Raw genomic sequence first — 12,462 nt, forward strand, 5'->3', positions numbered from 1 at the left:
AGCTAGGATATGGAAGCAACCTGGATGTCCATCAGCAGATGAATGGATAAGAAAGCCGTGGTACATATACACAATGGAATATTATTCAGCTATTCAAAAGAACACATTTGAATAAGTTCTAATAAGGTGGATGAAACTGGAGCCTGTTATACAGAGTGAAGTAAGTCAGAAAGAAAAATACCAATACTGGGTATTAATACATATATATGACATTTAGAAAGATGGTAACAACAGCTCTATATGCAAGACAGCAAAAGAGACACAGTTATAAAGAACAGACTTTTGGACTTTGTGGGAGAAAGCGAGGGTGGGATGATTTAAGAGAATAGCATTGAAACATGTATATTGCCATATATGAAATAGATGACCAGTCTAAGTTCTATGCATGAAACAGGGCACTCAAAGCCAGTGCACTGGGACAACCCAGAGGGATGGGACAGGGGGAGGTGGGAGGGGGTTCAGGGTCAGGGGGACACATGTACACCCATGGCTGATTCATGTGAATGTATGGTGAGAACCACCACAATATTGTAAAGTAGTTAGCCTCTAATTAAAATAAATAAATTAAAAAATATTTTTTTTTAAAGAATAATACTTCGTAGGTCCACATTGTTGTAAGTAGCAGAATTCTTTTTTATGGCTGAGTAATATTATATTTGTGTGTGTGTGTGTGTGTGTGTGTGTGTGTGTGTATCCATCTATCTATCTGGCTATAGCATCTTTATCCATTCATATGTTGTTGGATACTGGTTACTTAGGTTGTTTACATATCTTTGCTATTGTGAATAATGCTGCTGTGAATATTGAGGTGCAGTGCATGTATCTTTTCAAATTAGTATTTTTATCTTCTTTGAATATATATACTCAGGAGTGGAATTGCTGGATCGTATGATAGTTCTGTTTTTTAGTTTATTGAGGATTTTCCATACTGTTTTGCACAGTGACGGCACCAATTTACATTCTCACTGACAGTGCACAAGTGTTTCCTTTTCTTCCCATCCTGGCCAACATTTGTTATTTGTAGACTTTTTAATGATAGGCATCCTGACAAGTGTGAGGTGAAATGTCATTGTGGTTTTTATTTTCATTTCTCTAATAATTAGCAGTGTTGAACATCTTTTCATGTACCTGTTAGCCATCTGTATGTCTTGTTTAGAAAACCATCCATTCAGTGCTTCTACCCACTTTTTGACTGGGTTATCTTTTGATAATTAATTCTTTGTCAGTAACTTGTTCTTCTCTGTTATTCAATGAAGTTCTCTTCTGGTTCTTTCTTTTGCTTCTAAGACTGCTTTTTCTCTGCCTCTTCAATACCTTTTCTTCTTCCATCTTGTAAAAGTTGACATTCTGCTAATAAGTTTTATCTTATCCTACACTGTTGATCAAACTACTCATCTGGCTTTATTGCAGTAAAGCTGAGTTGCTTCACACTTATTAACTTGTGAAGAAAGCATTGTGAATCATCACTAGCACTACCCTTGTTAACATCAGTAGCGTCAGTACCACCCTCATAACATCTTTGTCTCTAATCAAGTGCTTACTATATGGCAGGCATTGCTGAACACTTCACATGTTTTAGTGCCATAAAGCACAATTATTCTGTAAGATTGTTAAGTTTTAGACTCTCAGAGTTTAAATCTAGTTTGAGGTCATACTATTATGTAGAGTTAAATTATATAAGTCTAATTTCCTGTCTTAAGCTTTTAGTGTGGTATTTTTCTACCTCTCCATTCATGCACATTATTTTAATTCAAGGTTATAGAAAAGTGTTTTTAATAAAATGAAAAAGTGTACAGTTTAACTCAGTAAATTTTAAAATAAAAGTTTTATGTGACAGGTTGAACTTACGAGGTAATTGCATAATATGTGCTTTATTTTACACCTAGGCTAATTTATGATTCATTTTCCAGTAGCTGTTTATGAAGCCATGACAGCTTTGTTAAATGAAATTTATCTTTGGTTAAAAAAATGTTTCACTCGCAAGACATTATAAAATTGGTTATTACTTAGGTGAGACTAGGAAATCAATTTCTAATATCCTAAATCAGTTTCTGTTCTGTTTCCTAATAAATGATATAAATTGATGTAAGCACAGTATGAATAAATGAATATGTTTAGGTTGGACAATTTCCTTTTTAGGAGATATTCCAAAAGTTAGTTTCTATAGCATTGCTCAACGAAGAGACTTGTCTCCATTAGGTATTGCTGGAAAAAATAGGTATTTGGGCAGCAGAAAGTAATGCTAAAGCTTGTAATCTGTAGTGACATTCTTCTGGCCTGTTTAATGATATAATATTTTGTTAATTTACTGTAGTCTTCTAAAGAGTTATTGTAACCAATCATTTCTTTTTATAGTTCTTAAAAGTTTATTTTTAATTGGTGGCTAATTCTTTACAATGTTGTGTTGGTTTCTGCTGTACAACAGCATGAATTAGTCATAACTATACGCATATCCCCTCCCTCTCGTCTCTTCCTCTCGCTGCCCATCCGTCCCCTCTAGGCTGTCACAGAGCGCCAGGCTGGGCTCCCTGTGCTCCACAGCAGCTTCCCACCAGCTGTCTGTTGGACACATGGTAGTGTATTCATGTCAGTGCTGTTTTCTCAGTTTGTCCCACCCTCTCCTTCCCTCATGTCCACAAGTCCATTCTCTGTGTCTGCATCTCTATTCTTGCCTGCAGATAAGTTCATCAGTACTGTTTTTCTAGATTCAATATATATGCATTAATATACAAAATTTGTTTTTCTCTTTCTGACTTATTTCACTCTGTATGACAGGCTCTAGGTTCATCTACCTCAGTTCAGCTGATTCACATTTGTTCCTTTTTATGGCTAAGTAATGTTCCATTGTATATGTGTACAACAGCTTCCTTATCCGTTTATCCGTCGATGGGCATCTAGGTTGCTTTCATATGCTAGACTGTAACCATCAATTTTAATTCAAGGTTGTAGAAAAGTGTTTTTGTGCCTCTATTAATTCTTTTTTTTTTTTAAGAGGAGGCTTTGAAACTCAGATAAAACATTTTTATTTAAGATAAATTATATTTCAGTATTATTTTAAAGTTTACATTAATTCTGTCAATCTAATGTTTTAAAAGAATAATTGTATCTTAGAATAAGGAGATGGACTATATGACTTATAACAATAACTTCCTATTCTGTGATCTCATGAATCTATGTTTTTATTTTCTTTCTCTAGATGTTTCTGTACCCATAGTTCTCAGTGACTTCAGATATACATTACTTGGAGTTATATAAAAAACAATGGTAGATTAAATATTTGTATTATTAGGAAAAAGCACTAGTCAAGATATGTCTAAGTGACTAAATATATATATATATTATATTTATATAAAAATATACTATAAATAAATATATAATATAAATGAAATATATAAATGACATATATATGACTAAATATGTCACTGAACAAAATTTTAAATTTGTATCATTATTTGGATTTGCTTTAATTTGAAATTTTTAAGTGCTTAATTTTTAGACTTCTGAATTGTATGTTTGCATTTTAACATCAAAGTTTTTGTATGTTGAAGAAGCGTGGTGTAACTTTATTATCACTTTAATATATAAGAAAGCACTAAATTTAAAAACTGATGTGTTCTACAAGTTTTTTAGTAATTTTGGAATTGTGCTTTGCCATGGAAACTTAAGAAGTGAATTTTCTCTGGTCAACTCAGAAAAAAAAATTAAACAATAATGTGTTTTAGAAGTAGCATTATCATTTTATCTATAACGAATGCTCCCTTTTGGAGAAGGCAGTGGCACCCCACTCCAGTACCCTTGCCTGGAAAATCCCATGGGCGGCAGAGCCTGGTAGGCTGCAGTCCATAGGGTCGCTAAGAGTTGGACACGGCTGAGCGACTTCACTTTCACTTTTTACTTTCATGTATTGGAGAAGGAAATGGCAACCCAGTCCAGTACTCTTGCCTGGAGAATCCCAGGGATGGGGGAGCCTGGTTGGCTTCCATCTATGGGATCACACAGAGTCGGACACGACTGAAGTGACTTAGCAGCAGCAATGCTCCCTTTAAATTTATTTTTATCAAGTTTTCTGAATTTTAGCATTAACCTTGGAATCTTTCAATTCAGTTCAATTCAGTCACTCTGTCGTGTCCTACTTTTTGCTACCCCGTGGACTGCAGCACGCCAGGCCTCCCTGTCCATCACCAACTCCCGGAGTTTACTCACACTCATGTCCATTGAGTCGGTGATGCCATCCAACCATCTCATCCTGTCATCCCCTTCTCCTCCTGCCCGTGATCTTTCCCAGCATCAGGGTCTTTTCAAATAGTTCAGTTCTTTGCATCAGGTTGCCAAAGTATTGAAGTTTCATCTTCAGCATCAGTCCTTCCAGTGAGTATTCAGGACTGATCTCCTTTAGGGTGAACTGGTTGGATCTCCTTGCAGTCCAGGGGACTCTCAAGAGTCTTCTCCAACACCACAGTTCAAAAGCAGCAATTCTTCGGCGCTCAGCTTTCTTTATAGTCTAACTCTCACATCCATACATGACTACTGGAAAAAGCATAGCTTTGACTAGATGGGCCTTTGTTGGCAAAGTAATGTCTCTGCTTTTTAATATTCTGTCTTTTATATATGTCTTTTTAATATATATGTCTTTTTAATATGCTTGGAATCTTAAGTTTTAGGAAAAGTATACAGACTTCATAGTGTGATGAGGCTGGAGCAAGACCATAGATTGATATTTATTGAGAAACTTTCATTGTTGAGAAGACTCCTCCCTTGTACTGTTTTTTTTTTTTAAGTTGTTCATAAGAACCCTAAAATTCTTCAGGAGTGCCTCAGTCTTGCTTTTCATCAGAATAGCTTTGTTTTGTTTGTTGGGATTTGCTGAAGAATTCATCCATTTAATTATTAACCTAGTTATAAAGAGCTCAGGGTCTTGAATAAGACTTTATAAATTCATTTATCTGTTTTACCATGATTGATTTTGGAACCTCGGGTAAGTTACTTCACCTCAGTGTACTTTATTTTCCTCATCTGTAAAATTGAGATAATTCATAAGGTCTTAGTGAGAATTGAATGAGACAATACATGTACATTTTCTAGAAAAGCAATTATTGTCCAAGTGCATGACACTGTGCATGTAAGTGGCTAAGTCTGTGTTCATACTGACAACTCTGATGTCAAAGCTGGACCCTTATCACTATTAGAACATAGTGTTGAACTAAACTGAGGAAATGAAAGGAATGAAGTGGGTTGAAGGATTGGGACCAGAAGAAAACATTAGCACCTTGCCTTCAAAGGGCAGGTCCTAAGCTCAGGTAATGAATCCTGTTTATGAAAGATCATAGAAGAAGGGTGCTTCAGAAAGGAAGGTTTTTATGTGTGTCTTCCATTGGTAAGGAATTCAGAATATCACTAAAATGTTTATTTCAGCTTGTTCTAAACTAGGATTGTTTCAGAAAGCCTACAAAATAGATTGATTTTTCTAGAAACCTTTAGAAGTGCAGCTTTATAGTGCTTCTGTGAAGTGCTGCCCTCAGTATGCCAGAAAATTTGGAAACTCAGCAGTGGCCACAGGACTGGAAAAGGTCAGTTTTAATTCCAATCCCAAAGAAAGGCAATGCCAAAGAATGCTCAAACTACTGCACAATTGCACTCATCTCATATGCTAGTAAAGTAATGCTCAAAATTCTCCAAGCCAGGCTTCAGCAATACGTGAACTGTGAACTTCCAGATGTTCAAGCTGGATTTAGAAAAGACAGAGGAACCAGAGATCAAATTGCCAACATCAGTTGGATCATCGAAAAAGCAAGAGAGTTCCAGAAAAACATCTATTTCTGCTTTATTGACTATGCCAAAGCCTTTGACTGTGTGGATCACAATAAACTGTGGAAAATTCTGAAAGAGATGGGAATACCAAACCACCTGACTTGCCTCTTGAGAAACTTGTATGCAGGTCAGGAAACAACAATTAGAACTGGACATGGAACAACACACTGGTTCCAAATAGGAAAAGGAGTATGTCAAGGCTGTATATTGTCACCCTGCTTATTTAACTTATATGCAGAGTATATCATGAGAAACACTGGGCTGGATGAAACACAAGCTAGAATTAAGATTGACGGGAGAAATATCAATGACCTCAGATATGCAGATGATACCACCCTTATGACAAAGTGAAGAACTAAAGAACCTCTTGATGAAAGTCAAAGAGTAGTGTGAAAAAGTTGGCTTAAAAGTCAACATTCAGAAAACTAAAATCATGGCATCCTGTCCCATCACTTCATGGCAGATAGATGAGAAACAATGGAAACAGTGGCTGACTTTATTTTTTGGGCTCCAAAATCACTTCAGATGGTGACTGTAGCCATGAAAATCAAAAGACACTTGCTCCTTGGAATAAAAGCTATGACCAACCTAGACACCGTATTAGAAAGCAGAGATATTACTTTGCCAACAAAAGTCCATCTAGTCAAGGCAATGGGTTTAAGAAAGCTGTTCAGTTCAATTCAGTCACTCAGTTGTGTACACCTCTTTGCAACCCCATGACCCACAGCACGCCAGTCCTCCCTGTCCATCACCAACTCCCAGAGTTCACCCAAACTCATGTCCATTGAATCAGTGATGCCATCCAACCATCTCATCCGCTGTTGTCCCCTTCTCCTCCTACCTTCAATCTTTCCCAGCATCAGGGTCTTTTCAAATGAATTAGCTCTTCGCATCAGGTGGCCAAAGTGTTGGAGTTTCAGCTTCAACATCAGTCCTTCCAGTGAACACACAGGACTGATCTCCTTTAGGATGGACTGGTTGGATCTTCTTGCAGTCCAAGGGACTCTCAAGAGTCTTATCCAACATCACAGGTCAAAAGCATCAATTCTTCGCTGCTCAGCTTTCTTTATAGTCCAACTCTCACATCCGTACATGACTACTAGAAAAACCATAGCCTTGACGAGACAGACCTTTGTTGGCAAAGAAAGCTGAGTGCTGAAGAATTGATGCTTTTGAACGGTGGTGTTGGAGAAGACTGTTGAGAGTGCCTTGGACTGCAAGGAGATCCAACCAGTCCATCCTAAAGGAGATCAGTCCTGAGTGTTCATTGGAAGGACTGAAGTTGAAGCTGAAACTCAAATACTTTGGCCACCTGACGTGAAGAACTGACTCACTTGAAAAGACCCTGATGCTGGGAAAGATTGAAGCAGGAGGAGAAGGGGATGATAGAGGATGAGATGGTTGGATGGCATCACCAACTCAATGAAGATGAGTTTGAGTAAACTCTGGGAGTTGATGATGGACAGGGAGGCCTGGCGTGCTGCAGTCCATGGAGTTGTGAAGAGTTGGACATATCTGAGCACCTGAACTGAAGAAACCTTTAAGGGAGCTGATCAAGTGCTTAAAAATTCTTGTGACTGTTAATAATGGAGTGAGAAACAATAGTTTTATGTATTACTCAGCCATTAAAGAGAATACATTTGAATCAGTTCTAATTAGGTGGATGAAACTGGAGCCTATTATACAGAATGAAATAAGCCAGAAAGAAAAACACCAATACAGTATACTAACGCATATATATGGAATTTAGAAAGATGGTAATGATAACCCTGTATGCGAGACAGCAAAAGAGACACAGATGTATAGAACAGTCTTTTGGACTCTGTGGGAGAGGGAGAGGGTGGGATGATTTGGGAGAATGGCATTGAAACATGTATAATATATATGAAATGAATCGCCAGTCCAAGTTCGATGCATGATACTGGTTGCTTGGGGCTGGTGCACTGGGATGACCCAGAGGGATGGTATGGGGAGGGAGGAGGGAGGGAGGTTCAGGATGGGGAACACGTGTACACCCGTGGCGGATTCGTGTTGATGTATGGCAAAACCAACACAATATTGTAAAGTAATTAACCTCTAATTAAAATAAATAAATTTTTATTTAAAAAAAGAATAGTTTTATGTAGTAATGAAATGTCTTAAAAGAGCCTGAGAACAGATAACAAATAATCATCATCAAATTATAAAAATACAGTGTTATTTGGGAGGAGTGTGAAGATGATTACTGTTTTAATTTTGAGGGCTTTTTTTGTTATTTTTCTTGACCAATGAATTAACTATATTATAATAACTTATAGTTATTATGTGCTATGCAAAAGTTTAAAGATGTGCTATGCAAACATAAGCCATAGCTTGTTATTCCTTTGGATATCTGTTTGAATCCTAAAGGTCATTACTAAACCACTAAACTTACTACATCTCCCACACTTTTAATGACACATCACAAAAGTAACTGAAGGTCTATCTAGGAAGGAAGTGTTTGAACAGACCCTTTAAAAAGGTGTCTAAACAGTGATCAAAGCTGTTAAGCTGTTATCTAATATTCTTACATATTAAATATACACTTAATGGAAGAGAAAAAAGGATTTTAGGAAATTTTAAGGAATTAAAATCATAGCTAATCCAGAGAATCAGTGGAAAAGATTGAAGCTACATCTTAGGAGTAAGGTTGGATAAGTTGGCTGTTTCTAAAGTGGAAGTGATAGGCTTACAACCTGTACCAGTAGAATTCTAAACCAGCCAGTGATACTCCTGTTCCTAAAGAAGTCATATTAAGAGTCCTTAGACAGCTTCTACCCCTGGACAACCAACTTCCAAGATCAAAATTAGTGAAACATTCTTTGCATAAACATGGCTTCCAAAAATTGAAAATGAATATTGTTCATAATAATCACACATGATATATGATATATAATATACACATCAATCATAATGACATATAATTAATATAGAATTATAATTGTATACATATTATATGATCTTGGGATTCATCACTAAACATAGGTTTTAATACCATCATGTCTCGCTATCTGATTTTTTATCAGGTGAGCAGGAACTGAAAAACTAAATGACATAACAAATTAATTAATTATTGTCAACTTTGATACAGTAATCTTGATCCCTTTAGTAGTTTTACTTTCTACATAACATACTTTTATTATATGTTAATTTTTTTCTTTCTTACAATAGCTAATTTTTCCATGAATTTTCTTGACCTCTTATTCATGCAGATGAGGCAGTTTCTAAAAATTATTATGATGCTTGTGATTTCTCAAGAAGATGGGTCAACAGGTTTTCTTTTTGGCTTTGCTCATTTACTCATTGAATTAAGCATGTGTTGAAGGTGATATAGCACATAAGTATAAAAAGAAGAGCTGTGAGGGCATTTTAACATGTTTTAATAACATAAATGCTACTAATATAACAGATAGTAGTTATGTATACTCTTTTAATATATCCAGTTACTGGCTAATCCCTGGAGAGATGATTTGTGAAGGATATTCTGAAATCTTTTAACAAATGACAGATTTTAGATTCTGTTTTCATACAGCCATGTGAGCCATAGTAAGAAATAAAACTCCCCCCCCATTTTATTTCAAAGATAAAATTAATTCCAATAAACAAAATTTAACTGTGAATTTTGCACATTTCCCATAGGTTTTGTTTTAATCAGATGTCTGTTATAAACTCCTCCACTGATGTCTTGGAAATGAGTACTGAAAGCAGTAGTTGGCTTTACTTTGTTTTACTACATTGACCTGATGAAATAATCAAAGCTGTTAGTAATTACAGTTAATCAACATTATGAATTTTTTATACAGCTATTTAATCATAGGCTTTCTTTTATAATTATAGATGTTTCTCAACCATTTTTTTCTTCATTTTCTTTCCCTCCCTGTATCTGTTTTTTATCCTGTCCTTTGGTTAAAATGTGAAGTAATTTTAACATGATCATATCTAAAGCATAATTAGTCAAATATATATTTCAAAATCACATACATTCTGTAGTGAATCTCTACCCACTTTATTTCTCACTTTATTTCCCCACTTCTCTCCCTTCCCTCTCTCTCCTTTATCTCTTTTTGGGGAAGGAAAGGAAACAAGTTGTAGAGAATTCTTTACAAAAAGAAGAGTGAAAGAACCATATTTCTCATCACCTTTTCTTACATATGATTTTGGTCAGAGTATGGACTTGGGATATAGCTTTATGAGTATAGGATAATACTGGAGTTTCATGTAATTAAAGAGCCAAAATTCTGACATTCATTTTTCTATTGCTTTTCTCATGTATGACTCTGTCTCAGCTAGAATATTATCTTGATGGAGAAAAGTATTTGTAGTATGCTACTACTTTTATCTAAAAAGAAGATATGTATGTATATGTCTGTATGTTTATATGCATTCACATCCACATAGACATACATTTACCAGTTTAAAAAATAATGGAAGGGACTTCCCTGGTGGTATAGGGGCTGGAAATTTGCCTGCCAGTGCAGAGGACATGGGTTCAGCTCCTTGTCTGGGAAGATTCCACGTGCTGTGGATCAACCAAGTCATGCCTTGACCACAACTACTGAGCCCACGTGTCACAACTACTGAAGCCTGTGTGCCTAGAGCATATGCTCTGCAACAAGAGAAGCCAGCACAGTGAGAAGCCTTTGCAGTGAAATTAGGGAATAGGCCCCACTCTCTGCAGCTAGAGAAAAAGTAACAACAGACCTAACACAATCAAAAAAATATATATTGTTTAAAAAAGATACAACAGGAGACCTCAAAGACATTTAAAAAAATAATGGAAGAAATAACTGTAAAACAAAAAATCCCAGTTGTCAATTCTCCAGAGTGATTAAACCATTTTCACTCCTAATTCAATGTATAAGAGTTTCATTTGCTGCATCACGATTTGGTGGTGTTAGTCTTTTTTATTTTAACTGTTCTAATGGGTGTGAAAGGGGGCTTCTCTGGTGGTTCAGTGGAAGAGAATCTGCCTGCTAATGCAGGAGACACAGGTTCAGTCCCTGGGTTGGGAAGATCCCCTGGAGGAGGAAATGTTAAGGCACCCCAGTATTCTTGCCTTGGAAATCCCGTGGACAGTGGATCCTGGCGGACTATAGTCCATGTGGTCGCAAAAGAGTTGGACACAATTTAATGACTAAAAGCAACAATAACAGTAACGAGTATGACATGTTATTGTGATTTTAATTTATATTAAATCATGTTGAGCCCCTTTACATGTACCTATTTGTACTTGTATATATATTCTTTTGTGATGTGTCTGTTTACTCTTCTACCCACTGGGAGGGGGTTATTAGTCCTATTATTTTTGATTTGTAGGAATTTGTATATATTTTGAATGTATCTTCTTTATTAGATGCGTAACTATCTTCTTGCTTCTTTTAACAAAACTAATAAAAAGATTTATATACAGAAGATATTGATATATTTAATATTTATAAACTGGTGATTTTGGAAGGAAATTAGAGTAATTAGTATTTAAAATACAGACCTTATGTTTTAAACCTAAAACGAAAACTGTATTCTATTCTGTTTTTGGTTTTAGGTGCAATTAAAAACTAGCATTTCTAGTCAGTATGTAATTCGGGCGCAACCAACTAATAGGTGCCTTTCTACACTGGAGTGTGCAGCTGTTGCTCTTTCTATCTTGGAGAAAAATAACTACATACAAGAGGTATGTCTTTGGAAAGTTACATACTTTGAAAGTAGGTGTTTGGTTAGATTTTTGTCTGGCAAATTTAAAAATGCATAACTTGTTAAATTTGTAGCTCAAGTGACAAGTAGCCTATGTCTGTGATAGAAATGTATGTACTTTTAAAACCTTCATTTCTCCTCTGGTGTTTTTCTGTTAGTTTAGCATTCCAGATTGGATTATTTAAATATTCATTCTAGGCTGTGCAAACAGCATTTGTAATATGCTAAGTTGTTTTTAAGTAGCATAACATTAAATACAGTTTTTTCTTGGCTAGATATTTCAGCATTCTGTATTTCTTAGTATTTGTGTTCTCTTGTACTCGACTTTTTTCTTTTTAATTAAAAGAACATTTTACGGCAACATTTTTTCCATTGGTACTTTTATTTGAGGAGAAATATCAACTTTCTGTTTATCTTATTAATGTTGCTTAGAGTATAAAAAGATACAATTTTTTTTGAGAAAAAAGCCTACTGAATATGAAAAGGTTATAACCTGTAATCAACATTTTACTTAATTTCCATGAAAGCCTGATGATTTCATATATAATTCATAATCATTAGTAAATAATAACATTTTAGTAAGCTCACTATCTCATTCTTTTAGAACATGTAAGAAACTTTACACTTATGACAAGAAAAAAATACCAAAATAAAACTGAATTGTTAGATTTTTTTTAATTAGTGAAAATTTTTGATAAATTTGACTCCAGAAGAAAAGTCAGAGGATAATGAGCATAACTAAATAAAGTTTTGTAACTCCCTCTTCTCACACACACACACAACACATACACACATAATATTTTCTCTTCTGCCTTTTTCCTCTCTCTCTCATACATCATGGTTTCTATTATAAAAGTATGCCTTAGCCATGAAGGAAATTCTAATAATGGATAACAGCTCAGCTCAGAATTACTGGATTAGTTACCAAGAAAGAAAAAAGAATGA

General features: G+C 35.4%; 1 protein-coding gene across 2 annotated transcripts in view; it reads left to right on the forward strand.

Annotated features, from left to right (window-relative positions):
* The window catches only part of DTWD2 (DTW domain containing 2), a 108,212-nt gene that overhangs the window by 54,743 nt on the left and 41,007 nt on the right, over nt 1-12,462 (forward strand). Inside the window, exon 5 of one of the 2 annotated variants that reach the window (XM_005890850.3) lies at nt 11,369-11,497. The exons of the other annotated variant lie outside the window; for it this stretch is intronic. Coding sequence (XP_005890912.1) covers nt 11,369-11,497 — 129 coding nt within the window. The remainder of the gene's footprint in view (nt 1-11,368; nt 11,498-12,462) is intronic. 2 annotated transcript variants of the gene reach the window in all.

This window comes from Bos mutus, chromosome 7 (genome assembly GCF_027580195.1).
Source record: "Bos mutus isolate GX-2022 chromosome 7, NWIPB_WYAK_1.1, whole genome shotgun sequence".
In the NCBI taxonomy this organism is placed as follows: domain Eukaryota; kingdom Metazoa; phylum Chordata; class Mammalia; order Artiodactyla; family Bovidae; genus Bos; species Bos mutus.